General features: G+C 40.5%; 1 protein-coding gene across 1 annotated transcript in view; it reads left to right on the top strand.

Annotated features, from left to right (window-relative positions):
* Positions 1–26,764, top strand: part of LCOR (ligand dependent nuclear receptor corepressor) — a 58,682-nt gene that overhangs the window by 19,335 nt on the left and 12,583 nt on the right. Inside the window, exons 2-5 of the mRNA XM_084526620.1 lie at positions 9,620–9,685; positions 10,103–10,182; positions 19,126–19,258; positions 23,821–24,108. Coding sequence (XP_084382746.1) covers positions 9,620–9,685; positions 10,103–10,182; positions 19,126–19,258; positions 23,821–24,108 — 567 coding nt within the window. The remainder of the gene's footprint in view (positions 1–9,619; positions 9,686–10,102; positions 10,183–19,125; positions 19,259–23,820; positions 24,109–26,764) is intronic.

Below are 26,764 nucleotides of genomic sequence, written 5' to 3'. Positions count from 1 at the left end.
TCCTGTTGGTATAACTGAACTATGCAGGGAGACTCTTCCTGCACAGAATAATGCACTTGTACGGTTGTTTGTATTGCCAGTGAAAAGGGAAGAGTGTGGATAGAAATGCCTGATGTTAAGCAACGTTTCTTATGTCTGATGTTGCTGTGCAGGAAGTAGAAAAGCTCACCATAACCCCAGTTATATAGTTGTACACAAAGTACTGTAAAGAAACGGGGTCCCTCTCCTGTGAAGCACATCTATAGGCACAGCTTGTGGAATTGATGATGTGTAGCTGGAGCTCAAAGGTTAGTAAGATCCAAAGAATTGCTATATGAAATGATGGCAAACACTACGTGGCGTTAGAAGTAAGAGATTCATCAGTCACTTTCTCCTTGAGGAGAATTTCCCCCAAACACCAAAGGTCAGACCATTTCACAGCTCTTTACTGCAAGTTCCTTGCATCTGTGTGTAGTTATTCTTTTTTTAAAAGAAAGTTCACTGCTCCTAGTCTACACTGAGTAATGCTCCATCACATCTGGCAATTTCAGTTCCCACAATTTATTTCAGCACCAAATTGTTTTGCTGCTATAATCTTGTGTTATAAAGTTGTCAGCAGCTGTGCTTACGCTTCTCTGCATCCAGAGGAAAATCGGGGCCTGCAGTTTCTTTATTACTGTGGCATAACCTGAGGTGTGAATGAAGGAGAAGAACGGGTATTTCTGCTAGCATTTAATTTTTCTGGCATAAAAGTAACAATACAGCTGTGTCTTCAGCGCTGTATGCAAGAGTTATTGTGGGCTTCCTTTGTACCGTTGTGCTTTTGCTATTATTGTTGGGTAAAGCTGGAGTGGGCTGTTAGGCTTAGCAGTGCTCGCCGTGTGTTTGCACCTTGCACTGGGGATGCACGAGTGCATCACTTCAGGTGGATTTTCAAATGTAACCTCTGCAGTGACAATTAGTTGTTGTGCTCTGCTCTGCAGCCAGTAGGAATTCTATGCTCACGTCTTTCAGAGTTAAGATACTTCCCTATGTGTACAGATCTGTGTTTTTTTTTGTTTTGTTTTTTGTGTGGGGGGGAGGAATTATTATTATTTAATTTAAGGGGCATAACTTCCATCCTGCCCCCTGTTCTAATTATTCTTCCACGTTGGTGCTAGCTGCCTGGGACACCCACTGATTTCACCTAGATCATCACTTTTGCCTTGCAGTTGAGACAAAACTGAGCAGTCCATCTGAAAAGGCTACAGATAATTTTCCAGAATTTCTGGGAAGCCTTCTTAAAATGCCAGGTATACTTCATATTCACCGTAGTCAAGATTAGGCTTTGTTTCTGTGACTGAGATCCTTCTCTTCTAACTGTTAACTTCTCAATTGGAATCTAGATGTACTTGCTAGTGTAGTGAAACTTAATAAAAAAAAAATCACTTAATAAAGTGGTGATACTCTTGTGATGCACAAGGATTTTGAGGATGTTGTTGGAGTCAGAAGGCGTGCTTTTCGTTTGGACTATTATGTAATGGCTTATGTCAGAGGTTTCTCTAACATCAGGTAGGCTCTTAACAGGCAGAAGTAAGAACAAAAAGGCCCTTGGCAGTTCTTACCATACAGGTCAGCCAAGTATGTGCATGTCTCAGCTCAGAAGCATTCAGGCAACTTTCACAGGTCTGTTGTTTCCTGGACAGCATCAGATTTTTAAATGATGGAAGTGATGCAACTAGATTTAGTTTCCTAAAGAGAATCACACTTCCATTGCACTTTGCAGACCCTGTATGCATTTGAATATCTCTCTCTTTGTCGTAGAGGTAGAGATGGCAAGGGACTGTATATAATTAGCAGAGAACCAAAAAGAAAGAGTAATGCATCGAGCTAGGGCAGTAATGAATGCTGATACATAACCGACCTCCTGTGAAAAAGGAGGTGAAACTGAGCCATGCTCCAAGAATTCACCAGATCGTATCTGTGGCTTAGTAGACACCTTTTCTGCTCATGGCCTGTGTTTAAGTGGATTCAGCAGCTCGTGCCTCCCCTTTCTGGGCTGTTTTAGCTGAATTGTTTCACCTGGTGGTTGCACTGGAGATGGAATGATGTGGGGCAGGACCAAGTTGCTGGGAGAAGGGAACCTGCTTAAATAGGGCTGGGGTGGGACGTGAAATAAAACAAATATCTCAGCCATTTTAACCCACACCTCTAGCACGCTTTGGCACCACACTAATTCATATCTCTTGAGGCTGGGGTGGAAATCACCCGTATCTTGTGCTTCCACATACCCAGCTCTTTGGGGACAAAGGGGGATTCTGCACGGTCCAAATGGACTTGGGCCTCTGCTGTCCCTCCTCGTGGCAGCCTGTGCCTGCCTGCACACCTGACTCTGGCTGATCGGTGCCCATGGAGTGAAGTGGGGCAGTAAAGTGACCCTGCTGGAAATGCAGTCTCCATCATGGAAGGTATTTTTTGGATAGCTCAATTCCATCTACTGCAAGGCTGTTCTTAGGCATGGGCTGGGGTAGTGTGGTATATGGGGATAAATGCTGGTAGTTAACGTCACCTTAACTTCACCTGGCAGTGAAGCATTAACAGGTTGTCTCCAGCAGGAAAAAAGTTTGAAGTCTTTTTTTTCCTGCAGTAAGTAATTGAGCACTGTTGGGTATGAAAAAACTGCCTCGAGTTGGAGAAATATTTGGGTTTCTATACAAAATTCTGTGGTGGTTTTGTGCTATTGAGTGTGCTCATTCTTGGGCTGTTCAGCTCTTTTAATCTGTTGATAAACTTTCTGGCTGGTTGGTAGTTTCTGCTCAGTGAAAGTTAGTCATGTAAAAAACCTCCTGATCTTGAGTTGAATTGTACAACACAAGCCCACCACCCCTGGCCTGATCGGCTAGCCAGATTAGGGATGTGCTGTCTGCAGCTGGCAGGCTCTTCCCACCCCTGCAAATCCCCGTGAAGATTACAGCTCAGCCTGCCAGGGCGACTGCTCTGTCTCGAGGTGGTGTTGAGGCAGCCACTGGGAAGTCCTCAGCTTTTGGTGAGCTCTGCTGCAGAGATGTTTGATTGGAGATAAGGTTACACGCCTTAATGAGATTCCCATCTTGATATCAAATCGCCAAAACAAAAACAACCTTTGGCAAGAGTCAGGAGATGGTCCATGCTGTGCTGTTTGCCTTGCTATGTGCTGTGCTCTGGAAACAGGCTTTATAAGCTATCACTTCTGCTTTGGGGGATTTATTTTTTTTTGAGGGATGGTTCTTTTCTTTTGTTGTAAACAGTGAGATGTAGCAATACTAACAGAGAATGAAGAGATCTGTTCCCATCTCGTGTGCTGAGGAACAGCCTGATAAGTTGCTTGCTTTGCCTCCCAGTTCTCCATGGAGAAGAGAGATTTACCCTCTTTTAGGGGATTTGGTGGGGCTCTTTTCTGTTCTGAAGGCAGGCGCATTGCAGCACTGTTTGGATGTGTAGCTGTGTCTCTGCCACACTTAGCTCATTCACTTTTAAATGCCTTGATGTCAGTTTGATATTCCATCAGAGAAAATGTGCTTGGGCTCGGTTCTCTGAGGAAGATTCTCCCGCACTCTGTGAGGGTTCCTCTTCTCCTGAGCTCCCAGGGCTTGCTGAGGGACCTCCGCAGGTGATACCACATATTAGGTCTTGTGTTCCGGTGGAAAAACGCTGTGGAAGAGCTAAGTATTACCATATAGGACTTGGTTATGCCTATTCTTCCTTTAAACAGTTCCTATCTCAATGTCCTTCAGTAGGTAGCTGTTCTCCACATGCTTGTCTGTATCCTACAGCACCAGGTTATTGCTATTTAAGGCCCCTGGACAGCCACGGTGTTTCCTAAAGCTGCTGCTGTCTCTGGAGCAGCAATGCCTACAATAAGCCCCTGAGCAGTGGAGCTCCATTCACAAGAAGGTAGAAGCATGAGCTTTGGAAAAAGGATGGGCATTTTCAGCATTTGTTCGCCAGGAAGCTGAGATGAAGCTGTTCTCACCTGTAGTCATCTAACTTGGCACCATTCAAAGATTTCTCATCGTAGGTAGATAAGCTCTTTTGTTTTGCTGCTTGAATAAAAGAATGTTCACAACTTGTATAATTGCATGGATGTCCTGAGACTTGGTTTATATTAATAACTGTCCTGTGACTTTTTTTTCCCTCCCTTGTTGCTTGGTCTTGCCTTTCTATTAAGATGCCTGTGACTGAAACGTTCAAGTTTAATAGATTTTTGTCCTAAAAGAGACAGAATTCCCGTGTTACACAGAGGCTGCAGGATTTTTCTGAATTAATTCCTGCTTCAAATCCCATAGCTGTGGATAAATATATCCAATCTTGACCAGAAAATCTAGGCATGAGAAATCCAATAAAAACCTGATGGGACGGCGGTGGCCGCCTCCTGCTCTGTAAGGAGGCTCCTGATTTTGTGGGTGTAAGAGCTGGGGAGAGGATGAGGAGAATGTGCTGGTGGCCAGCCTGAGTTCCCCTAATAACTTCTTGAGGATCAGAGCCCAGCCTGGTCTGGTGGTGTGCTTCTGCTGTTTGCAGTTGTGCCCGTGTCAAACTATCTTACATCTGGCTGAGTCTGACCAGCTTCCAGTTTTAGCCACTTGCTCAAGAGATGCCTTTGAGAAACTCTTTTTCCTGTTCCTAGATGTGTTTTCTTTTGTGGCTTTCTCTAGCCTCCCGTGCCAGCCTCCCGAAGCAGTGTTTGGCTGCATTTTCTGTGCTAAGCACCCCAAGCGACCCGGCCCCTCTGCTCTTTGCTGCTCTTCCTGCCTTCGTATCTCCTGCAGCCTTACCCACTGCTTTCCTCCAAGTCTGAAACCTTCAATGGCCTGGGGCCAGGAGCCAGTACCCACTGGCAGTGGTTTCCCCATTGATGCTAACGTTTCAGGAACTGTCACTTAATCAATTCTAATCTGTTTGGTGCGTATTGGGCTGAATTTTTATTCCTGTTCTTATTTTTTTTGTCTGGTTCTAGTCAAAATACGTGGCACCAGGCCAGAAGTGGTACGCTTATCTGAAAATATTGTATTAAACCTGTTATTGCTAATCAAACTTTTCAGTTTCATAACAGTCAAATTAAATATTTTTCTTAAGTCCGTGTTGATTGACACTCTTTTCTGCTGTTAATTCCACAGTAGGCAAGTTCTCTGAGCTGTTCCATTGTTTTCAGAAGCCTTTATTGAGTTGAGTACTCATCTGTTCAATGTTTTGATATTTCAGAGGGATAGCTTTTTTCCAGTCCCCCGGGACTTTTGAATATTCCACGACTTTATGGAATTCAACACAACTGAAAATACTTATTTGAGTAAAAAATAAGAGTTAAAATAATCTCCATAATATTTTAAGACTATTAATTTAGGAACATTAAACAACTGTCATAGATTTTTTTTTTTTGTTAAATAGCGTAGTATGCCATTCTATTGAAACTTAGTTAACATACTGCCATATTCTTATAGACTTGTAAAGTTAATATGCATATTGTGTGCCTTCTTTTTGGCTTCATCTTTGCTTACCTTAAAACCACGTGCATCGCTTTGCCCAGGCCTTTGGAACGCTTCTGGGTTTTGACTTGGTCTCTGCTCTGAATCCAGTGGCTGCTCCAGGGGATTGTTATCTCTTCTTTGTGCTTTCACTGCCACATCATTATTTTTTATTAACAGATCAGGTTTTTCATGATGCATTGGGTTATCTAGTAAAAAGTTGGTAATAGTTAAGGAATTTCTACAGAAGATATGAGGCTGGTGTCTTAACAATTTGACTCAACTTTCAGCTTTTTGTAGTTGCCCTTTTGAAGACCAAGCTGCTGTATGTTGGCCTGCTTCTTGTAAATAAATGCTGAGGAATTGGTTGCCTTATTTTCCAGTAGGAAGGGGACTGTAAGACCTACTACACTTGAATACTAGCCAGGGCAGTGGTTACGTAGACTGAGATCTAGCTTACAAATTGCTAGTCACAGGTTAAAAATGATAATAGCCGGCCTGAAGAGTTGATACAGGTATGTTTTCATTTCCCCCTTCAGGTCCCCAGCTGTATGTATTCAACTTTTTCTTTGACTTCTTTAACAATCTATGTAATATCAAATAGTAAAGGCAGATGATAGCCCTTCTTTTCCTTACTACCCTCAGTGATTTGACTTCCAGTAAGTGCTACGTGCCTTACTGCTTTGACTGGCCGTGCATTTAGGGCTGAATTATGTAGGAAGTGTTAAAGAACATGTTTGAGCTGTGCTGTTGCAGGGGGAAAAAACACATTTATCACGAGTCTTGCGTTTCAAACAGCATCAATGGCAGTCCAGAAAGGCATCCCCATCTGAAGATCTTGCATTCCTGCTTTTAAAAGTGGGAAATTGTAAAGCTTGAAGTTAAACCATCTTTAGGTGAAATTTGTTGGTTAACAGGTTAAGCTTATATTTATGGATTTATTTGGCTTCAGAAGGGAGGGTGAAAATGCCAGAAAAGGTGAAAATAAAACAGTTTTGATGCAGGGATAAAAGTAGTGAAATTTGGCCATGCAAAAAGCTGAATGGTCAACTCTTCTTTTTGTTTGAATTTCCGTACTTGTTACTTTTAGTGTAAAAATGGCACATCCATATTCTGATTGTCAGAGCATGTTTTAGAGAATGTTTCTTAAATGCTGCTTTACTTCTGCAGCTAATAATTGTGGAATAGTAAATAACATGTAACAAGCTGTGAATTTAAGAATGTACTCCACCCTTGTTTCAGTACGAAGGATTTTCTTTGTTCTTTCTGTTTTGTTTTTTTTTTTTTTGCTTATTCCTCCCTTACTGGAGAGCCTTCTGAGATGAGATTTCTGTAAGCTTTTTGCAGATGTTTTGTTTTAGAAAAAATATTTTTCTTATAAATTTTTTACACTAATGTAAAACAAAAGATGTTTTTCCCTTTTGTAGGTCACCAGTAACATTGTAAGTGTTCAGTGTGGCTACTTTAATTGTGAGGAACATACCTAACAGAGAAGCCTCTGAAATATTGGCATCTCCCTCCTTTTTCCTCTTCCAATTCTGTTGTTCCTGCAACTTTTCCACTAGCCCTGCTCTTCAGCTGCTGCGAACTGTCAGACACTGAGATACAGAAGAAGAAATACAGAAACAGGAATTTAGCAGAGGCAGCCATGTTAATTTCTGTTCCATTTGAAATGCAGGAAAATATCATCTGCCAAATGGAAAAGGACAATCGGTGGGAAAAGAAATGTTCTTTTCAAGCTTCTAAGAGCAGTGACAATGGAGAGAAAAAATACTATAAAAAGTAGGCAGCTCCTTTTTCAAGATTTTGTTTTCAATGTATTATGCATGATTAAATGTACACAGTACACAGTTGCTCTTTTGGAGTCCTAAATGACTGAATATTACATTGCAGGGCTCATATTGTCTTTACTGCATTGCATTTTGCATTTAGGGGGAGTAGGGCTTGGTTTCATGGCAGTTCTTACCAGTCTTTAGTATAATTTTTGAATACATTCATACTTCCCTTATTTGCCTTTTTTAATGTCAAGCATTGCACATAAGATGTTCTGCTGTTGCTATGCAACTGCTAAATCCAATATTTAATATTAATAAAAACCGAGTGGCATTAGCATCCCTGAGAACAGTGGGCTAGCAAACTATGATTGTACAATATCCAAGCTGTAAAACTTGGCAGGGACTTCAGTGTGCAATTGCATGCATGGCAAACCGTGGGGCATGAGTCACTGGCAGTTACTATTTTAAGACTGGTGAGTTTGAGTAAAATTTCTGAGCTCTTTCAATTTTTATTTATTTATATATATGCGCTGTTTTTTTTGACAAAGAGAGAAAGGATGAGGTTGGTTAGCTGTTTGTTTTACTGGAGAGCTGAATTTCAGGTACAAATTCTGAGGGGTGGCTCCCCATAAAAAGGTCAGCGTTATAAACCTATGGGTCAATACCCTGATTCTCCCCATTTTTCTTCTAGGTCAGGTTGATCGGCCCTTTCCCACTGTTCCTGCCACTTCCTGAAGCCTGAATTGGCTTTTTTTGGAGGCAGTGCTTCTTCCCTGCCTGACAAGGTGCTGTGTAACGGGATGTTTTTCCACTTTCTCCTTTTCCACCTTGTTTACTGATATTCTCCCTGTTTCTATTTACTCCTGGCTGCTGTTTCACCGTCGGCCTTTCACACTTTTTTTGTTCTCCATTCAGAGCTTCCTGAGATTAGATTTTTAGTGTCAGCCTCAGATAGGCATTAGTTCAAGGATGATGTTATTTCTCTGGCAGTGCTTTGGCTGCTGCGGTGATATTGCAGGCTACAAATTCTATAGGGTCCTGCATCTCGTATCCAGTGATGTTAGTGCACCGAAACTCTTGCTGACACCCAGAGGGGTATAATGCTGCTTGTCTTTCCCTTTGAAGACAAGACTGCTGTCTAAAAAAGCAATAACAGTGGTATTAGATCTGTATATTGGCTGAGTTATTTTACAATTATTGCATGTTTGCAGTGCAATAATTGATTTCCTTCAGAGTATGCAATCACTTAGCTTAAGAAACCCCTGTAAAACCACCTGAAACTGCCCGTTTATCTGTTTCTGATTCACCCGAGCATTTTTCTCTAAATTTAAAGCCGTATTTTCATTTGGTAAGAAAATCCCTTTTTCTTCTACCTCGCAAAGATCCAGGCAAGTAGGAGAAGCTGCCTTGAGCTACATGCAAACTGTTACTAAACCTACAAGGTGAAGGCGAGGGGGGGGAGGAGAAGGAAAAGCAGTGAGTGACAGTTGAGTTTTATCCCAATTGTAATGGGAATGCATTTTTATAAGCAGGTGGACTTTGTCTGTGCCCCTTAAAATAATCTTTGTACTTTCCATTTTCCCTCTTGTTAACCTGGCTTCTCACCGTATCGGGTAGTTAACAGCTCTGTATGTTTTACTGCCAGCAGGAGTTTAGTGTAATATTGATTTAACGTTTCCAAATAATGGCAGTAATTTTGGTGAAGGTTTTTCCTCGTTTGGGATCAAATAAAATTGGTTAGATTTATTTTTTAAGTGCGGCATAAGTCGTGGCACTGGAGTAAATCAGAGTGTGTATTTTAGATGCAGATCTATGACATGAGCAGTGTAGTGATTAGAATTTGGTTCCTTAGGGGCACGGCATTGCTGAATCCCTTTCCTTTTAATTTTCTCTCTTCAAACCTGTAACTCTTCAGAAAACATTGATTCTAACGTTTGCTGAAATTCAGAACTGTAACTGAATGCCACTCAGAGATGGAAGAATGCATTATTATTATTACTTAGTATTTGTTTTTAATTGCAAAAGCGTACCTTATTTAAGTTTGGAGGCTTAAGCCAGAGATTTTTTTTCATATAGCACTTCCCTGGTGTTGTGAAGCTCGTTGTAGGACTTAAAACTTGCTATTTTCTGTTCAAAATGGTTTATTTCAATGTCATGCTGTTCTTTGTTTTTAACCTAGCTAAGTGCAGGAGTCAGTGGACTCTAGGCTGTGCTATGGTTTGCCAGTAGTTCAGTCATCATAATTGACCCATGCATCTTGTAATACTAAGAGAAAACACGTTGAGCTCTCTTCTTGGAACAGATAAATATAGAACTGCTATTGTGAATATTCTTGGAGTGACGTACATAATCTAGAAAGCTAACAATTCTTTTATTTGCTTTTAGGGTTTGAAAGTATTCTAGAAGGCCTGTTTGGACCTGGATTATTAAAAGATCTCAGTTTGTTTAAAGGTATTCAATCTCTATGTTTGTATCTTGTTCTGCATTTCTAATGACAGAAGCAGCCCCAGCTCTGCCTCTAGAAAATGTGTGTTACCGTGGTGATTTGTGCTTTTTTCCCCCTCCCCCAGGCAGTGCTCACAGTTAGTTTCATATTGGCTAAAATTACTAATGAGTGTGCGTTCATCTTTATGTAGCTGGGAGTGTATTTGGCAGTGCTCGGGGAAAAAAAATATTTGTTGTGCGGAGATAAAATGTATACAGTTTGGTAATCTGGGGATTTGGAAATATGGCTGAAACGAAGCCTGCATCCTCAGAATGCAGGCAAGAATGTTGTGAAACAGGTATTTAATTCGGCATTTCTCTTTTGGCTCCAGTTGTGTCGCGGTTTATGAATATGAAGTAATCTGCTATTCCTCTGATTTACAGACTGTGAGCCTGAAGGTGTTTCTGATTGGTCTTTTGATGAAAATTGTCTTTTCTGCTGCCTGAGAAGAGAAAAAGTGAAGGTAACAATGCAGATGTGTGAAGCTAGTAGTTGTAGGGGAGGGACAAAGGGAGGGAGTTTGCTGCTCCTAGTTAACTGAACATAGAAAACCTGCAACCTCCTTCCCCTTTCCCCTCCCATGGAAAAAGGCTTTCTGAATTAAAATAATTCAAGTTAATGAAGAGACTTGCTTCTTGTCTGCAACTTTTCCTTTGTGGTATGTGATGAAGGTGTGGTGGTTTGTTTTTTTTTTGTGTATGTGTAGTAGCTCTTTCTGTATTTTTTTTAATTTGTTTTGTGGATTGTTGAATTTTGAGTTCTTTGTAAGTGATCTTATTGTGATCATGCAACTCTTCCCAAGGGAGCCAAGCTGTGGCTTGTGTATGTTTACTACAGCCAGACCCTGGGCTTATCTTCAGTATGGAAATACGGTCCCTTCTAACAACCTCGAGTCTTGTTCTGTATCTTGGAATCTCTTTCCCTGTGGGCCATATCCTTTTATTAAAGCGCTCCTGTGTATGTCAGGTTTTCTATTGTGCTTGTTTATAACCACGTCTCACCCTAAATGCGGACAAGTCAGCTTTGCCAACATTTTCACCTCTAGTTTGTTTTCTTAATCAGATTATGGCTGTATATAAAACAAAGGTTACCATGCTGTACATGATTGTTGCTCGGCCCATGTGTTGAAATAATGATTGCTCTATAGCACAAGCAGAAAGGGTCATCTGTCTTAACAGTGCCAGCAGAAGAAGTTTTCCCTACTACTACTTCCTGCACAGTGTAACAGGCTGTGCAGAGTGGTTCTCTGTAGGCTTACAAAAGAACCACAAGCACCCTTTCCTCTGCAGCAGCTACCATAGCTTTGTTCATGAAGGAAGTACCTCCTTGTTGACACCGGTACTTGCTGTGTTGCGAGTCTGAGCTTATTTTTGTGTCACACTGTTTGTTAAGGCACTGGGAGGAGAGGTAGGAATGCTTACGTTTAGAACAGGTGTAAGGCGTGATACCTCTTCATTGACACTGACAGCAGGTAAGCTTTATGTATACTCGTGACGCTAGGAGTCCTGTCTTGTTTGACTTGAATCATCTCATAAAAAGGTGAAATTCAGTGTTTAGTGCAGTTCTAGCTAACACGTTGAATTTATTAAGAAATAAATATTACGGGCTGGTCAGCCTCGTTGTAGGCTGGGAGAATCTAATGAAGTATGGGTGGATCTTTAAAAAGACTTCATCATCCTCATAGGCCCTATTTATTTATATTTTCAGTGCACTGGGCTAGGCTTTCTGTCACTGAGCACTGGAAATGTATTTTTCATGCTAGAGGTAGTTAAGGTTCCTCACCTGGTTGCCGATTGTGCTGTTTGGGATCTTTTAAATGGACAAAAGAAAGATGCAGGTGTGGTCCCATCCAGCGTTGCTCCGAGGAGCAGTTTTTGGCATCAGGGTCTAAAGAGATTTTAGGATTGTGTGCACAGAATGACACAGAATGCAGCAGGGGTGTGCAGCATCGTTAGGCAAAAGCAAAAGGTGAAGGGATGGAGGCTGTGAATTTGGGGCTGGCCAGAGACAAACATGAGTTAACAAAGGTAAATGTTAGTGTCAGTCACTACAGGCATGGTAGAATAGTTTTTATAAATAGAACCCAAGCTATTCCTGTTGTTTTACACTTCGGTAGCCAAAAATGCTTCTTTCAGCTATTTTTCTTACAGCTGATTGATAAACAGAGACAGCAAAGAGAGCTCTGTACACAGGCTTGCTTGCTGCACGGCCAGATAATGACTGGCTGTCTCGAGGATGAAGGAATGGGGGGAAAAAAGGGTGAGCCAGTCCATTCCCATCAGACTTGTGGCTTCTCTGTTAATCCTGGTGATTCTCCTCACGCTGGGCCCGGAGCTGTCAGAGCTGCTTTGGAGTACATGGGATTTTTCTTTCCTCTCTTCCTGCCCACCCCCAGCCTTTAGATCAGTTCCGTTGTGTTTTTTTTTTTTTTTTGGAGTGAGGGAGGGAGGAATATGGCTCCTTTGAGACCTAGTGAGTGCTTGATATGTTGGCTATGGGAGATGGCGTGGTGGGAGTGCTTCCTTTCCTGTGTGGGTCTGCTAAATGGCTTCATTGCTGGCCATCACAGATGTCATTAGATGCAATATGAAGTTAAATATGGCTCTCTTACGGGGGTCTTCAAATAGCGTGGGTTTAACATCATCATTTGAAATAAAACCTCCAAGACTTGATTGTTACAAAAAAGTTAGTAACTTGATTTACCCAAATGATGGACAGTCTTTAGCTGATGGACTGAAATAAATTAGGAATGGTACCAGTTTGGTTTGAAATATCTTCCATTCAACATCTGTAATGATACCTTTAAGCCCTCTTTTTAGGGAGTTGCAGGTTGAAGCTTCTAAAACTGTTAAAAACCCATCTGTTCCTGTATGTAACGTGGTTGCAGTTGTGCTTTCCGTGCCTCACTCTCTATTCCGCATTTTTGTTATTGATGTGCATCCCTTTCTCTTTTTAGGAAGAGAACCAAGTAGGATGGGATGATTGGGTTTCTGCTTGTGTGGTGGTGAGTTACAGAGTTAAAAGGCACATCACTGATGTTGCAGCTGGGAGCAGCACAGACACTAAACTTGTAACACTACATAGCTGTGGCTGGCGTTTTCCAAGGAGCACACCTCTACCTGTACTCCCTCTTAAATTAGTGACATAATTAGCTTACTAGTGTTGTTAGTGTTAGGTCAGAGGTTGGACCAGGTGATCTTGGAGGTCTCTTCCAACCTAGGTGATTCTGTACCCAGTTCTCACCTTTGAGTGGTATGTAGGTACTCGGTCTAACAAATTCAAAAATAATCTGTGGTGTTTTATTGGGATTTCATTTGCTCAGAATGACCTGTAACTTAGGAGACTGGTAGCTATGCTTAAAGGGAACTGAGTCCTGGACTCCAGGATGAGAGTTGGAGGCCCTGGCTGGTTTATTGGCAGAGCTGCTTAAGGAAGAAAACTGCCCTTACTCTCCCACCCCTTTCAGCAATGTTAATTCTTGCTTTTACAAGCAATCAGATTCAATTCCATGTGTTCTTCAAAGGATGGGGAGCCATCTGCTGAAGTATTCTGAAGAGATTAATTTATTTGTAGCAGTAGATCTACTTGCAAATGCATGGATTTTTTTTTTTTTGCCAGTCAAAATACAAGATGGCTTTTGATAGAGGAATGGACTTAAGTGTGTCCGTTTGAGAAAGACAGTAAAATACATGCCGAGTCAGGAGATAAAATCTCCCAGACACATTTTTGCCCATATCCAAAGGGTTGTATGCAGTTCTGTAAAGCTTTTAGAAACTGGATTTTTTTTCTTCCATCGTAGAAAACACACAACTATCGTGCTGTTGTATTTTGATCAGAGAGAGCAGCTAGTTAGCTCGGGAGCTGCCAGCAGGCCATCAGCACGTGCCTGTGTGCAGGGGTGCGCATGGGCACTGAGCGACAAAGTACAAAGTTAGCAGCTCCAGCGGCGTGCTCGCAGTGAAAGGAAACAGATCGCGTTCGGTGGGGCCAAACCCGGTGAACTCTCAGTTGGCTAATCTGCAAATGTGGTAATTCCCAGCTCCCTCTGGGCTTCATCCTTCTCGGGGAAGATTTAAGACGTGTGGTTGGTTTTATTTGTCTTGTCCCTTTTCCTTCTAAAAGGCTGTGGTACAGATAAGATCTATCAGTTCAGCTGGATTGAACTTTAACTATATTTGACTTCCTAATTATGGTTCTTAATTTTTCAGTGTGGCTTGTTAAGAAAACTGACAGAGCTGTGACTGCGGAAGAAATCTGTGGCTCCATCTAGAATGGTTGTGTCAAAGGCAGTAGCCTTGCCTGCCACGTGCCAGTATGCAAAGCACAAGCCTACATCCAGATATTTTTGTAAAAAGATGCAGATAGATAAGGTCAGAGAAAAGCAGCAGTAATAAGAGGAAATTGGGAAATGAATCTTTAAAGAAGGCTTAATTTGAGTATATTCCTTTGGAGAAAAAAATGCAGCTGTCTAAAGCTACATAAAGGAATTTGTACTTTTTGTTTAAATAAAAAAAATAAAAGGGGAGGGGAACAACTCTAATCTCATTAGTTGGTGAGAGCAGAACAAGAAGGATAATACTCTAAGCACATTAACTATTTTATAGATATATTTAAGCTATAAAAATAGCAAGAGAGAAAATGACTTCTGGAACGTGTTCTGGAGCCTCCCGTTGCTGATGGCAGAAGGGTGAGCCTGGTGTTTGAAGTACCACAAAATACCCCAGCTCTGCTCTAAGGGCCTCAAACAGCTCTCGTGATTGTGAAGGTGTGTGGTGGTGTACAGCGTGTGAAGGAGTCGTATCAGAGGAACTCTGAATCCTCAAACAATTTGGATATTTTTGAAAGCTTGGAAGTAATTGCCTTAAACATCTAAAACTAATATCATGCCATTATTTGATTATGATTAGTCATAATAACAGCCTCTGAATGCCGTGTCCTTTCACTGTGGAGCGACGAAGCCACTTTCCATGCAGTTCAGTTCTCATTGTCTGGGTAATCTGGAGAGAAGCTACTGCTGTCATTTAAAGCATTAACTCACAGAATAATTGATGACGGCAAAGGAATTGTCTGAAAATGAGTTGAAGTTGCAGACCTGTTAGGATTTCTGATTGCTTTAGAAGGTCGTAGACTGTGTATGGAAATCTTAGGTGTGCTGCAAGATGTTGTAAAACGTTTTTAGTGGATTTCATCACTTTAAAAGAAAAAAATCAAGCATTGATAGTGGCAATTTTTTATTGGATGACTTTAATTAGATATAGAGGCTAAAACCCAAAGAGGCTGTTGGTGATAATCTCCGGCTGGGTTAGCTTTGCTTGTGTGTAAATGTGAATGTAAGCATATTGTATTTCAGCTGAATGTGATTTTTCTTACTATAGATAATAAATGATATTCAATATCCATGGATCAGTTAAATTAAATTTGCTTGGAGTTTGATAAATCTGACAAATCAGTCATCTCGTTTAATGAGGAACTCAGTACTCAGTACTGGCTCTTACTATAAAAGCTCGCATCCTCAGTAAGTGAGGGTAGTCTTAAAAGTAATTAAACCATCTGGATTTTTAGCTGATGCCAAGCTGGGAACGGTTGCAGGTGCTTCAAATGGCGTGCACAAAATTGAAAATGATCTTGACAAATTTGAGAAATGGGATAGACCGAAACCTGTTTTGTCAAGTCACCAGTTACAGATGTCTGAAACGTGATAGCGCTGTAACAGCAGTCAACTGTTCGGGGGGATCTATCAAGAGAGGCATTTGTCTTAATACCTGGAGAGGAAATTCTTCTCTTGCCCGAGTGCTGGTAAAGCCTCAGCTGGACATAGTGTTTTGAGAGAGGTGGAAAGGAAACGAGTAGTGTGGAAGCACAAGCAACCGGAATGACTGGGTTGTGTTTCTGTTGTTTATTTGGTGTGGGGTTTTTGCTCGTCTGTTTTTGTTTTAAGACAGGCTGAGGTTTATTCCTGAATGTAGAAGGAAGGCATTGTGTCCCAGGTGTACTTAAGACTCGTCTACAGAAAATAATATTCCACTTTGCACTGGCTAAGGGTTAAAAAGACTGTACAAGGAAGTGTTGGAGAAGGCAATCTAGGGATGCTGAAATGTTCCTGATCCTGCCTTGGGAGGGCTGGGAGCCCATGCTGTGTCCTCGGGACCCTGTGTTGGCCTGACAGCCGCAGGTGGTCTTTGTGTTTTCTGCAGGAAGATAGGTAGGGATGATCTCCATATTCTGTCTTCACACTAGCCATTTAGAGTTTGGGTTTGCTGTACCAATGCTACCTGCAAGGAGGGTAGTGTGGATCCAACCCCAGTGCTGACAGGACTGGGATGTCCAGGATTAGGTGGTCTCTCAGCAATATTCATTGCTGCTAACTGCATGGTGGTACTGAAAACTTTGATATGATTCAGGATTCGAGTGAGAGGATAAGACTGAAGATAGCAGATCAAAATGTTTATTGGGGAGAATGATGGAAAATCAAAACAAACAAACAAAAAAGACTTTTGGAAGTAGACTTTGAATAATAATCACAAATAATTAGTGTCAAAGCTTGTGAATTTTCTCTGAGGAGTTAACCAGCTGCAAAAATTGCTGGAATAACTTTGACACAAGTTATAAGAAAACCTAAAAGTGCAGTAAGCAGAAATCTTTCTCATAAATTTTGTCTTATGTGGTCAATACTGATCTGAAGATGCCAGAGAGCAGCTGAAGATTCTTTTTTTCTTTTTTTCCCCTGTGCATAGGGTTAAATCTGACTTTGTATAACTATTCCTTTACATTCTGTTGTCTTGGACAATAGTAAAAATTCATGCAAGAAAAGATGCGTGGTCCTTAGTATGAGAGGTAAGAACTCGGCAGTGTGCTCCCTTGCTACTCCCCTGTTCTCTTGGATGCACATCAAATGATCCTTTACTCAGCCATTCACCAGTGTAAGCCACTTGCAGGTGTGTTTTTTTTTTTCTCCTGGCTATCCCTATTTTCATCATTCCTTCTCTATGTAAAAAATGTCCAGTTTTGGCTAGTCTAGGTCAATTAAATTGTGTTCATCATGCATTACCTATACGTGAATAACACGAGTACACTTGTTCATGGTGCGGCATGCTGCTGCCAAATTGTTTCCATAGAGTTTCTACTCAGGCCGGTATGATGCTTGCTGTGTAATGTCTTAATTGCAAAAAGTACTAGGAAAATGTGAGATGCCTTGTGTTGGATGAGGATTACTTTTGTTTTAGGCTTCTTCCAGAGTTATAGTCTGCCAAAGGGCAGAGTATCCCATCAAGCTGATATTGCCTTAATATTGCCTTTTTTTCCCAATTCTCTTGTTTGTCCTTTGAATTTAAAGAGCTTTTTTTTTTTTTTTTTTTTTCAATGGCATGTGGTACCCTAGCCAGAGGGTGCTAATTAACTGTAATGGATCTTATCTATCCAATATCTCTGCATCAGATTGCAGAGATTCCCTTTAAAGTAAAACAAAAGTAAAAAAGTTTGTTTTAAATGCATAGATATTGCAGTGATTGTGCTAAAGCTTCTGCAGCATCTAGATTAACTAATCTGTTAGTTAATTTGCACAAATGTCTCCTTTTTACACAAACTGAGTTGGGTTTGCAATTATCCTCATAATGGCTGAAGGGGGATGGCAGGACAGATTCCGGGCTCAACATTGTTGGACGTGGAAACACAGCTTGGAAAAACAGAAAGCAAGCGTGTTCTATAATGTCTCACCTAGAGAATAACTTAGAAAAAATATTGGGTTGACTTTCCACCTCTGTTTTCATTGTGACATCCTGTACTGATGCTTCATGTCTCTGAAGTATGGGAAAAGTGTAACTGCGTGTTCAACGTGTTCATAAAATGCCTGTGAACGGCAGGAGCACCACTGGTGCAGGTGTACCTGGCACAGGAGCAAAGCTGTGTCTGTAGTTAACCACCCAGTTCAAGTTCAGTCTCCTAAAGAGTCAAAAGCACTAGTCTTTCCTATGAGAACCGGTAGGTTTGAGGGCAAGCCTGGATTCTGTGGTATAAAAACCAGCATCAGGTGCTTGGGAAGCTTGAGTTCTGCAGAACGGTGCCTTCGTGGCAAGCGTGCTTTGCTCACCTCTGTTGTTGCATGCTCCTCGCCTTTTGATTTAGCACAAACTACTGCCTGGTAGAGTATCTCCCCCTTATTTTTGAGGGGGAACTTTTGGAAGCTGTTACACTACAAATCTCACAGTGTGTGCCCATGTTGCCAGGCCAGAGTCCACGCTGGTTCATATTATTACCCTTTGCACGTAGTTCATGTGACTGCTGCGTTCGTTAATTTACTGTAGGCTGATTATGTAACCTCATTTCATTAAACCTCTTAAAAGTTGAGGCGTTACAAAATTAAGAATGACTTCTTTTTTTGTCTTCCTTTCATTTATTGTGAACTATAAGTGAATTGCCAGTTTTCTCCTTCCCTCCTAGCCCCATGAGAACAGGAATCAGAAATCAATTCGAACGTTAGAGGCCAAAAAGCCAGTTACAGCCAAGGTATTATGGTAACTGATACTATGTAAAGGTTAACAAAACAAAACACTCCCTAAACCCAAAGAGTGGTTGTGTATGCATTCCTGCAGTAGGTAAATACAGGTAACTTCAATATTGCTTAAAATGAAAGTGGGAGGAAAGGGCCCCGAAAGGGATTATTCTCCTGAGCGGGAATAAGGCATTGAAGAGAAAGAAACGAGGAAGGAGGATGGGTGGGGAAATCCAGGCATTCAGGATTTTTGTAACCATTGTCTTCCAGTTTCTTGAGTTGTATTTAAAAAAAAAAAAAGTAATTTATTTTGGCATCTCACAGGATTTAATGATCCTAGTTAAAAGACCCGTTTTGAAATATTTGAGATAACTCAGTTGCTTCCGCTTATATGAAAGAATGAACTTTAATTCATTGCGGATGTTGTAAGCAGTGAATTTCTGTTGATTTCACTTAAAAGTAGTCACTGCTGAGTCTCTTCATAAAGAACCTGTTTGTTACCAATGCTTGGTCATTTCATGCTCAATTGGGATGAAAGCTGTGTAAATTAAGGTGTTTTTTTCTGTATTTTGCCCTCGATGTTTCCTTTTTTTATGGAAGCAAAAGTAATAGCTGAAGAACAAATGTTAGCTATGTGATTTGCAGCCAGATGTGGTAAAATATCTAAATCTTCTTTATGCTGGGCTGTTATGTCCTATAATGGTATCAAATCTTTCAGTCTTCTGCTGCATTTACGACAGGAAACCAAGGCAAAGCAGGATGTTCTGGCGTAGTCAAAATTCAAGTCTCAATTTAAATAGATTCACCTCTGTGCTGAGTGTCTGACAAAGCTTTGAATTTAGTAAAATAGTTAATGCCTAAGGAACTTGCTTCGTTTTGGAGTCAGGAAGATCTTACAAATATTAAATATCTTTGCAGGAGCACTTAGTCAGTCTGGATGAGCCAGCCTCGGAAGCTGGACAAGAAGCTCTGCTTAGACAAGAGCAAGCAAAAATCATTCGTTTTGAAAGGCAAGCGGAAGAGTTCCTCAATGCAGTCTTTTACAGAAAAGGTTGGTTTTGATGGGGGGATTGGAAATGATATCTCTTGCCTTTTTGCTTGTCTTTTTGTATGTGATTCGGGTACCAAGTCAGATGTTCAAGTTGTCATTGCATGTTCAGTATTTGCCAGTTGTCTTCTTTATATGTATTTACCATGAGTGCAAATGGATTCTTAAATAATGTAGCAGTACAACAGTGTGGTCTTGGGAAAGTGGAAGAGAGCATAATACATCTAACCCTAAAGTAAAATTCAACACGAGAACACTAGTGTTCTTACAATTTTGGAGGAATTACTCGGTTCTTACCCAGCAGAACTCCTCTGAAGCCAACGTTTAGGTGACTGGGCTATCTGGAAGAAGGGGATTGTGGTGATGGTAGGTGGGATTTTCTTGTTTTTATTAAATTTGTTAATTTTAGGGATCTGTATTAACGCAGGGTGTTTTTTTAGGAGGTCAGCAGTCTTCTCACTGTGGTCTGTGGCAATTTCCACCCCCCACCCCAGCAATCCACAATACAAAATATAGTTGGAATTGTGCAGAAGGGTGTAAATGGAAAATTCAAAAAGTGATCAGCAAAAGAACTGGAAAATCAGTACTATGAAGTATGCTGAGAGCAATAATAGTAGCTCAGTGTTGGAAAACTGTAAATCTGTTCTGGAGAGTTACATCAGTTAAACTGCACTCCTAAGAAGGCACAAAACTCATTTCACTGTTTTCCGCCAACCTGAGAAACAGGAATCTAGAGGTTGCATCCAAGTGCATCCTGAGTGAAAGTGCATTGTACTTATCAGTCTAACCCATGTGTGAGAAAATCTGCCAAATCAGTAATTCCAACCTGTCTGCTGGGGGACAATGAAGGCTTCAGTTTAACAAATTAGAAATTGCTGTAGCCAGTCTTCAGCCCAGCCTCACAGTGACCAAAATATTTAAAGGTGTTTAAAGCAGATAACAGTATTTTAGCCTTTCTTTTATGGCTCAAATGAATAAATACAAACGGTGTAGTATGATGAATTGCGTGGAATATACAAGCATGTAGGATGGTAGGAGGGATAGTTATTGCATTACTACTGATAGCTCAGATAATGCTTTTATTCCAAGTCTGTCTTTTCAGTGGCTTTTTTCTTTTAAGGTTAATGTTTCCTTTTGCTTTTGAATTTATCCCATCTCACTTTAAATCCAGAGCAGTTTAAAAATAAATAAATAAATATATAATACTTTATTTTCTTCCAATTCAGTTTTCTGGTGGTGATGGTGGTTGTGAGGAAATGCCTTTTCAGCACTCCCAAATGTTTTGTTAAATATCTCATCCCTTTAACGTTGAGCTTAAAGTTTTGTGTGACCTGTGTGCGTTTCATGCGAACGGCATACTTGCCTATTGGAAGGAAAATAATGTAAGGCTTTCTCTGTGGTCAGATACACGGAATGAGGATATTGAAATCGCTTCAGATGACTAAGAATCTCTGACATTTTTTTTTAAATATACTCTTGTTTTCTTTTCCCTGGCGGAGCTGTTCTTGGTGCAGGAGCAATAAGGGAGGGGAAGGAGCCTGGCAGGAAGTCAGTTCCGAATCCTTAATGCATCACTGTCCAGCTTGGCTGTATTTAGATTGCTTAAAAGGTTATTTTAACTCATGCCATTGCCATGAGATCCCCAGGCAGTGTCATACCAAAGAGGACACAAAGAACGGTAGAATTCTGATGCTCCTGTGTTGCTCAGAGGTACTCGGCTCTCCTGGCTTCAGGCTAGAAATTATTATTTTTTTCTTTCCATCCTCACTGCCAGTAACATTTGAGGCTGGTATTTTGTAGCCCCCGTGGACTGGGGGACATGCAGATGTTCTGTGAACGGATGCATGCCTATTACATGTCAAGGACACGAACTCATGTGCTTAACATACATAGACAACGAGCAGTATCAGCAAACTTTCTGAACAGGCTTACTGTCCATTAATCTTATCTACTTGCTCTGCTTTGTGCCCATGGCACTCCGACTCACTAATGCTTCTATCAAATATTCATAATTCCAGTGAAAGCAGAGTGGTAGTATCTAGCTGTTTGATCAGACCTTTACGTTGGGGCAGGATAGGACCTTCTCCTGATGGTTTAATGAAATCATACCTTTTTCAGTTGGTGCTTCCCTTTTAAGATTTCAGTATAGATAAAACACACAAAGGCTATTGAGGCTTTAAAGCACAGATGCGCTACTTTAGTAGACAACTTAGAGTAGATAAATGTTGGCTGTATTTATCTCTATACTTTAGCTAATTTTTTTCAAAGAAACTAAATACTTGGAATCAAAATAAACATTCTGTTGATTTCCAGTAACACTGCAGAGGCACCAGCAAATGTTTTGCACTCGCTTTTGAACAGCTTTAATTCTTGACATTTAAAATTCAGACTTTCTATTGAGCAAGAAGCCTTTAATGTCTAGGTAACTACCCTTCTGCTTCAAAAATTAGTGTCCTGAATTATTGAATTTATTTTGAGCAGCACTAGAAAGCCCTAGCAGTTGGTCTGTGCTGTTTCTTTGAAGTTGCAGATTAGAAAGATGCATGGCTGTAGGCATGCACAATATTTTCTGCCTGAATTTGGAAAATAAGTTTAGCTGTAAGCATTATTGAATTGTACAGGTGAATGTGGGGGCACTGTAAAGGCATGATTCTTTGGAAAATGTAAGTTACGCAGAGCATTCATGCTGCAACATGTAGACATTAAAAGCACATGCCAAATAGTTGGCATCAGTGTGATCAGAACAGTGGTTTGTGCTCTTCTAGGCTTTCTTAGAGCCTTTCACATGTCCTTCAGCAGGATGTGTAGAGAGCTTAGAAAACGGAAGAAATGTCACACTTGCTGGACAAAGTTTCCGTGCTTCCTTCCCTGTTACAGCTTGCCCTTATGGATCACTTGGGTAGAAGGTGAGAATATAAACACCTAAACTTAAGCTTGGCTCATCTCTTGATGATTTATTAGAACTTTTGGTGAGTCATGTGCTTAGCAACAATAAAAACAAATATCCTATAAGCTTCACAATAAAATGATTAACTATTTGCATACACAGCCAAGAAATTTACAGCTACTGTACCCTCTAAGATACCATTCCTATAAGATAAGATTATGCATCGTAACTGTCTAAGATCTTAGATTTAATAAGCTGACCCTAACAGGAAGGAATTCAGGCTTGATAGGTGTTCAAAGCTCAGTATGATTTTTTTCATCAAGAAACAGAGCAGCTGCTTGCTGTGGCTCCCTGCTTTGTGAGCAGCTCCACACTCAAACCTTGGTGTCAGCCGGCTTTTATAGATAACTTCGAAGCTGGTTGTTGGATTGATGCATTTTTGTCAAAAATGGTGGCAAAAGACAAATTAACACTAATATCCAACAGGTGATTTAGTAAATGTTTCTAATAGCTCAATCTTGATAAATTGCCTTTCAACCTGGGCAATCTTTTTCAAAAAATAAAAAACAAAACAACACACTTTTCTGTTGTTCCTTTTTGAGTGTGGATTTTAGATTTACTTGGTCATCTTCTGCACAATTTTCTCTGAATGCTTTTCCAGAAGTAGAAAATCAAACCTTTTGAGCCATTTCTGGAACCTAAAAAAAAAAAAAAAAAAAAAGTTTTTTTTTTTTTTTAAATTTTTTAAAAAAACTTTTTTTTTAAAGTTTTTTCTTTAAAAAAAAAAAAAAAAAAAAAAAAAAAAAAAAAAACAGGAAAAAACCACCCTGATTTGGCCAGAAAAAAACCATCAATGCTTGGGAGGAAGTTGTAAGACACAATCTGTGATGTCGGAGCTGTGGATTTACTTTGACATCATGAATTGCTACTGCTCTAAAATAGTAATTCACTTGAATATGTTTGTGTTGCCCATATTTCCAGATAGTTTTGTATTTATATGCTATTTCATGAGGGGAAAAAAAAAAAAGGGTGGGGGTAGACTTCTACCTGTTCCATTTCTCATTCCATACCAGTATTTTTAGCAAGTGTTCTAGAAATAGAATTAGTTTTAATTTGACACCTCTTGCTTTTTGTGTATGGGGAAAATTCTTTGAATAATATCTGATGCATTTTAGTGTAGCAGTAGATAGGATGAGATGGAAGACGCTTGATCTTCATGTGAATTATTTTGAAGAATCAGAAATATAGTGCTTTATTTCCCAGTAATTTCATAGGGGACCGCTGCAACTCTATTCTTCCCCCTTTCCTCTTCTGTAGTTGCAGGTAAGTTATTCAATTCTTCCACTGAATAACCTGTTCAATGTTTTTGCAATGAACTTCATTACTTGGTACTTCTCTTCATGGGTCTAGCTCTCTTTTCCATTTTCACACCTTTTAAAGGTCTGGCCAGATATATTGAAAACAAAAGATGAGATTTTTATAGATCTCATAGGAAACTGTTATTTTGGGAAGGTTGTACCAGAATTAGCACTGGTTCTTGTTCAGGTATTCTAAGACTTAAATACATATTCTACAGAAACTAATTTATCCTTGACTTTTTTTAAATAAACAATGACTTAATGTAAAATCTGTTTTACTTAAAGTGCTTCCTTAAAAAAACAATCTCTAATGTTTGCAGACAGTCCTAGGGTCTCTGACCCCAATATTCCCCTAGTGGCCCGTGAGATCATGCAGCGAATGATCCGACAGTTTGCTGCTGAATATACCTCAAAAAATAGCTCTACTCAGGACTCCAGCCAGCCCAATAGCACAAAGAACCAAAGCCTGCTGAAAGCATCTCTGGTCGCCTCCTCTCCCACGGCTGCAACTGCTCAGAACCCTGTGCTCAGCAAACTTCTCATGGCTGACCAAGACTCACCTCTGGACCTTACTGTCAGAAAGTCTCAGTCAGAACCTAGTGAACAAGGTAGGACTCTTACCAGTGTCTTGCATCCTGTGGCAATCCATGAATGGCATTCTTGTTGCACAAACAAACGAGTAGAAGTTTGCAATTTTACGTAAAATGTGAAGTGGAAAAGCGTTAGATGTATTACAATAAAATAATGACCAGCTGGATGAGGCTGGCAGAGAAAATACATCTTGAAAGGATGTAGGCTGATAGGCGTGAGTGATTTTTCTGAAGAAGGGTAAAAGGCAGGACATACTCTAACCTCTGGGTTCAAATGTGCTGTTGCTGCTGGGAGCTATGAGAAACAGTCTGTCAAAATAGGCTGCACACTTGCTGGTAAGACAAGACCATGTGGTCCTGAAAATTGTCTCCTTTCTGAAGATCAGTACAGACTCCGACTGAAGGACTGATGGCATTTATTTTCTTCGTGGTTGTAGCATTAAAGCAGTATCTTTTTAAATTTTTGTGACAAATTGCTTTGTGAAAGCTGCAAAAATGATACCGCAAACTGTCCAAAACTTCCCGATTTGTACATTTGGAAAAGTATTTTTTTTCTACCTTAAAAATAGACTTGTTCAGCAAAGCACAGATTGAATAACTTGTAACAGTGTTGCAGGGCTTGTTTTAGAGTGAAAACCGTGCTTTCCATCAAAAAATGTTTTTAACAAGCAAATTCTGCGAGTGATTATAGTATGCAAGTGTTTTTTTTTTTCTGCAAATGTGGAATAGAAGTTGTCAGAAGCCATCTTACTGATGGCGTTGGACTTAGCCTCTTTACCCTTCTTTAGAAACGTGTTAATAAATGTCTGAAACCATGCTACTAAATACAAGGTAGGCTATCCATCCTCGAGTTGAAAAGATGCCTTAAAAAAAAAACACAACACAACCAAAGTAAAAACCTGTAACTAGCTGGTACATAGTTGTAAATATCGCTTTATCCTTTGTTGTTGAACTGAAGTTTATGAAGTCTCTTGTAAGAAGGTCAATTTCTGGTGTCTGACAATATTGCGATGGGACATCTGGACACTTATTACACTTATAATTGCAAGTTGTCGCCACACGTCAGTTACCAAATTGCAGTGCAAGGTTATATGGCACTTCTTAAAGGGAGGCCCTCTGTGTTTAGCTGAAAGGCTTTTATTTCTAGTTAATGTTATAATAAATGTAATTAACGAGTGTCTTTTTTGCATGCATGTTTATAAATGTTAAACTGTTCCCATTTTGAAGCCTTTCCCTGAAAGAGTAAAGGAGAGAATTAGTTCTGCTTCTGGTGTTTTGCTTTTTTTTTTTAATTGGAGGGTTTTGTAGAGAAGAAGAAAGCATATACACGAACTGTTCTTCAGAGACGAAAAAGCTCCAAGATAATTTATAATGTTCATTATACTTGTTACGGAATTAGAACATGTGCATATTAACTTCTGCAGGGATCTGTTTGCTGATGTAATTATTTTTTTTTCCAATTTACATTTAATGTAATTGGGAAGGGGGTTTGCCAGACTTGCTAACGAGAGGCTTAAGAGGCTGTCGTGGAAGACCACTGGTGATGCTTTTTGGTATGTTTCTGTTCTGGAGGACTGAGGGGCAGAAGCTAGTTTGTCAGCTTCTCCCTCGGGGTGTGAGGCTGGTCCTGCTTGCCCTCCAGGACTTGTAAGTGGTGACGAGCCTTCTGAAGGGAAGGTGGGTGAAGCCCCTCCAGCAGCCTGCTGTTCAGGCCATCCTTTTGAAAAGGAGGTGCCACTTGAGCCGGTCACTGTATCCCGAGCTGGGTATCAGTGTTCAGAGGGAAGGCTCCAACTCTGCTCGCTTCGGGTTGGGTTTCGGTGCGCTCCCCGACGCAGTGGGTGGAACAGCTTTCTGTCAGCTGGGTCTGTTTCGCTGTTTATCCTCTTGGTTTTTTCTCCATACATTAAATGAGAACTCGAGGCAATCTGAAAGCCATCGTAGGTTGTTCTTGTGTTTGGTGGCACTTACCTGAGTTAGTGAGCAAGCAGCTCTAATTTAGCTCCCATTTCATTTGAGGTTTCATTTCTCTCAGCCCCATAAATTTCTTGTTTCAAAGTTTCCAGGAATTTCAGGTGGCTGGGCTGCTTCTAAGACAATATTGTCCTTATTAAAATGACAGGAATTTTATGTCTCAGTGCAATGGCAACAAGGCTTTGCTAGCAAAAAAAAAAAAAGAAAAAAAAAGACTCCCTTTCCTGTTGCCTAGAAATGAGAGGTTTACGTAAGGGCTCAGAGGAGCATGGGTGAGCACAAGGAAGTGCCATCAGTGACTGTGTCCAGGGCAGGATGGAAGAAGCAGTCGAGCAGGAAAAGCTGTTTGGTATATGGAAGAGGAGGCAGTAAAATGACAGGACAGAGAGGAAATTCCTACTGGCAGCCCTGCCAGTAGGGATCCATCGGAGACGTGGAAAAAAGGATGAAGCTAGCTGCCAGGTGAGGAGTCCTGCATTTGTGATTGTGGGTTCATTCAAAAGTGAGTTTCCAATATGAAATTCTCACATTAATTTTCCTACATTTATTTGCATTTTTAAAATAGATATATAAATAATCCAACACTGATTTGTGTATATATAATAAACACAATTTTAAAGTCCCCAAAGTATAAGGAGTTTGAAGAGTGTTTTGTTATGGGACTGCTGAGGGTTAGTTATGCTTAGCCTGCTTTGTGTCC

The sequence above is a fragment of the Aythya ferina genome (genome assembly GCF_964211825.1).
Source record: "Aythya ferina genome assembly, chromosome: 7".
NCBI lineage: Eukaryota > Metazoa > Chordata > Aves > Anseriformes > Anatidae > Aythya > Aythya ferina.
The sequence above is the reverse complement of the archived record's forward strand: the minus strand, read 5'-3'. Positions and strand labels throughout refer to the sequence as shown.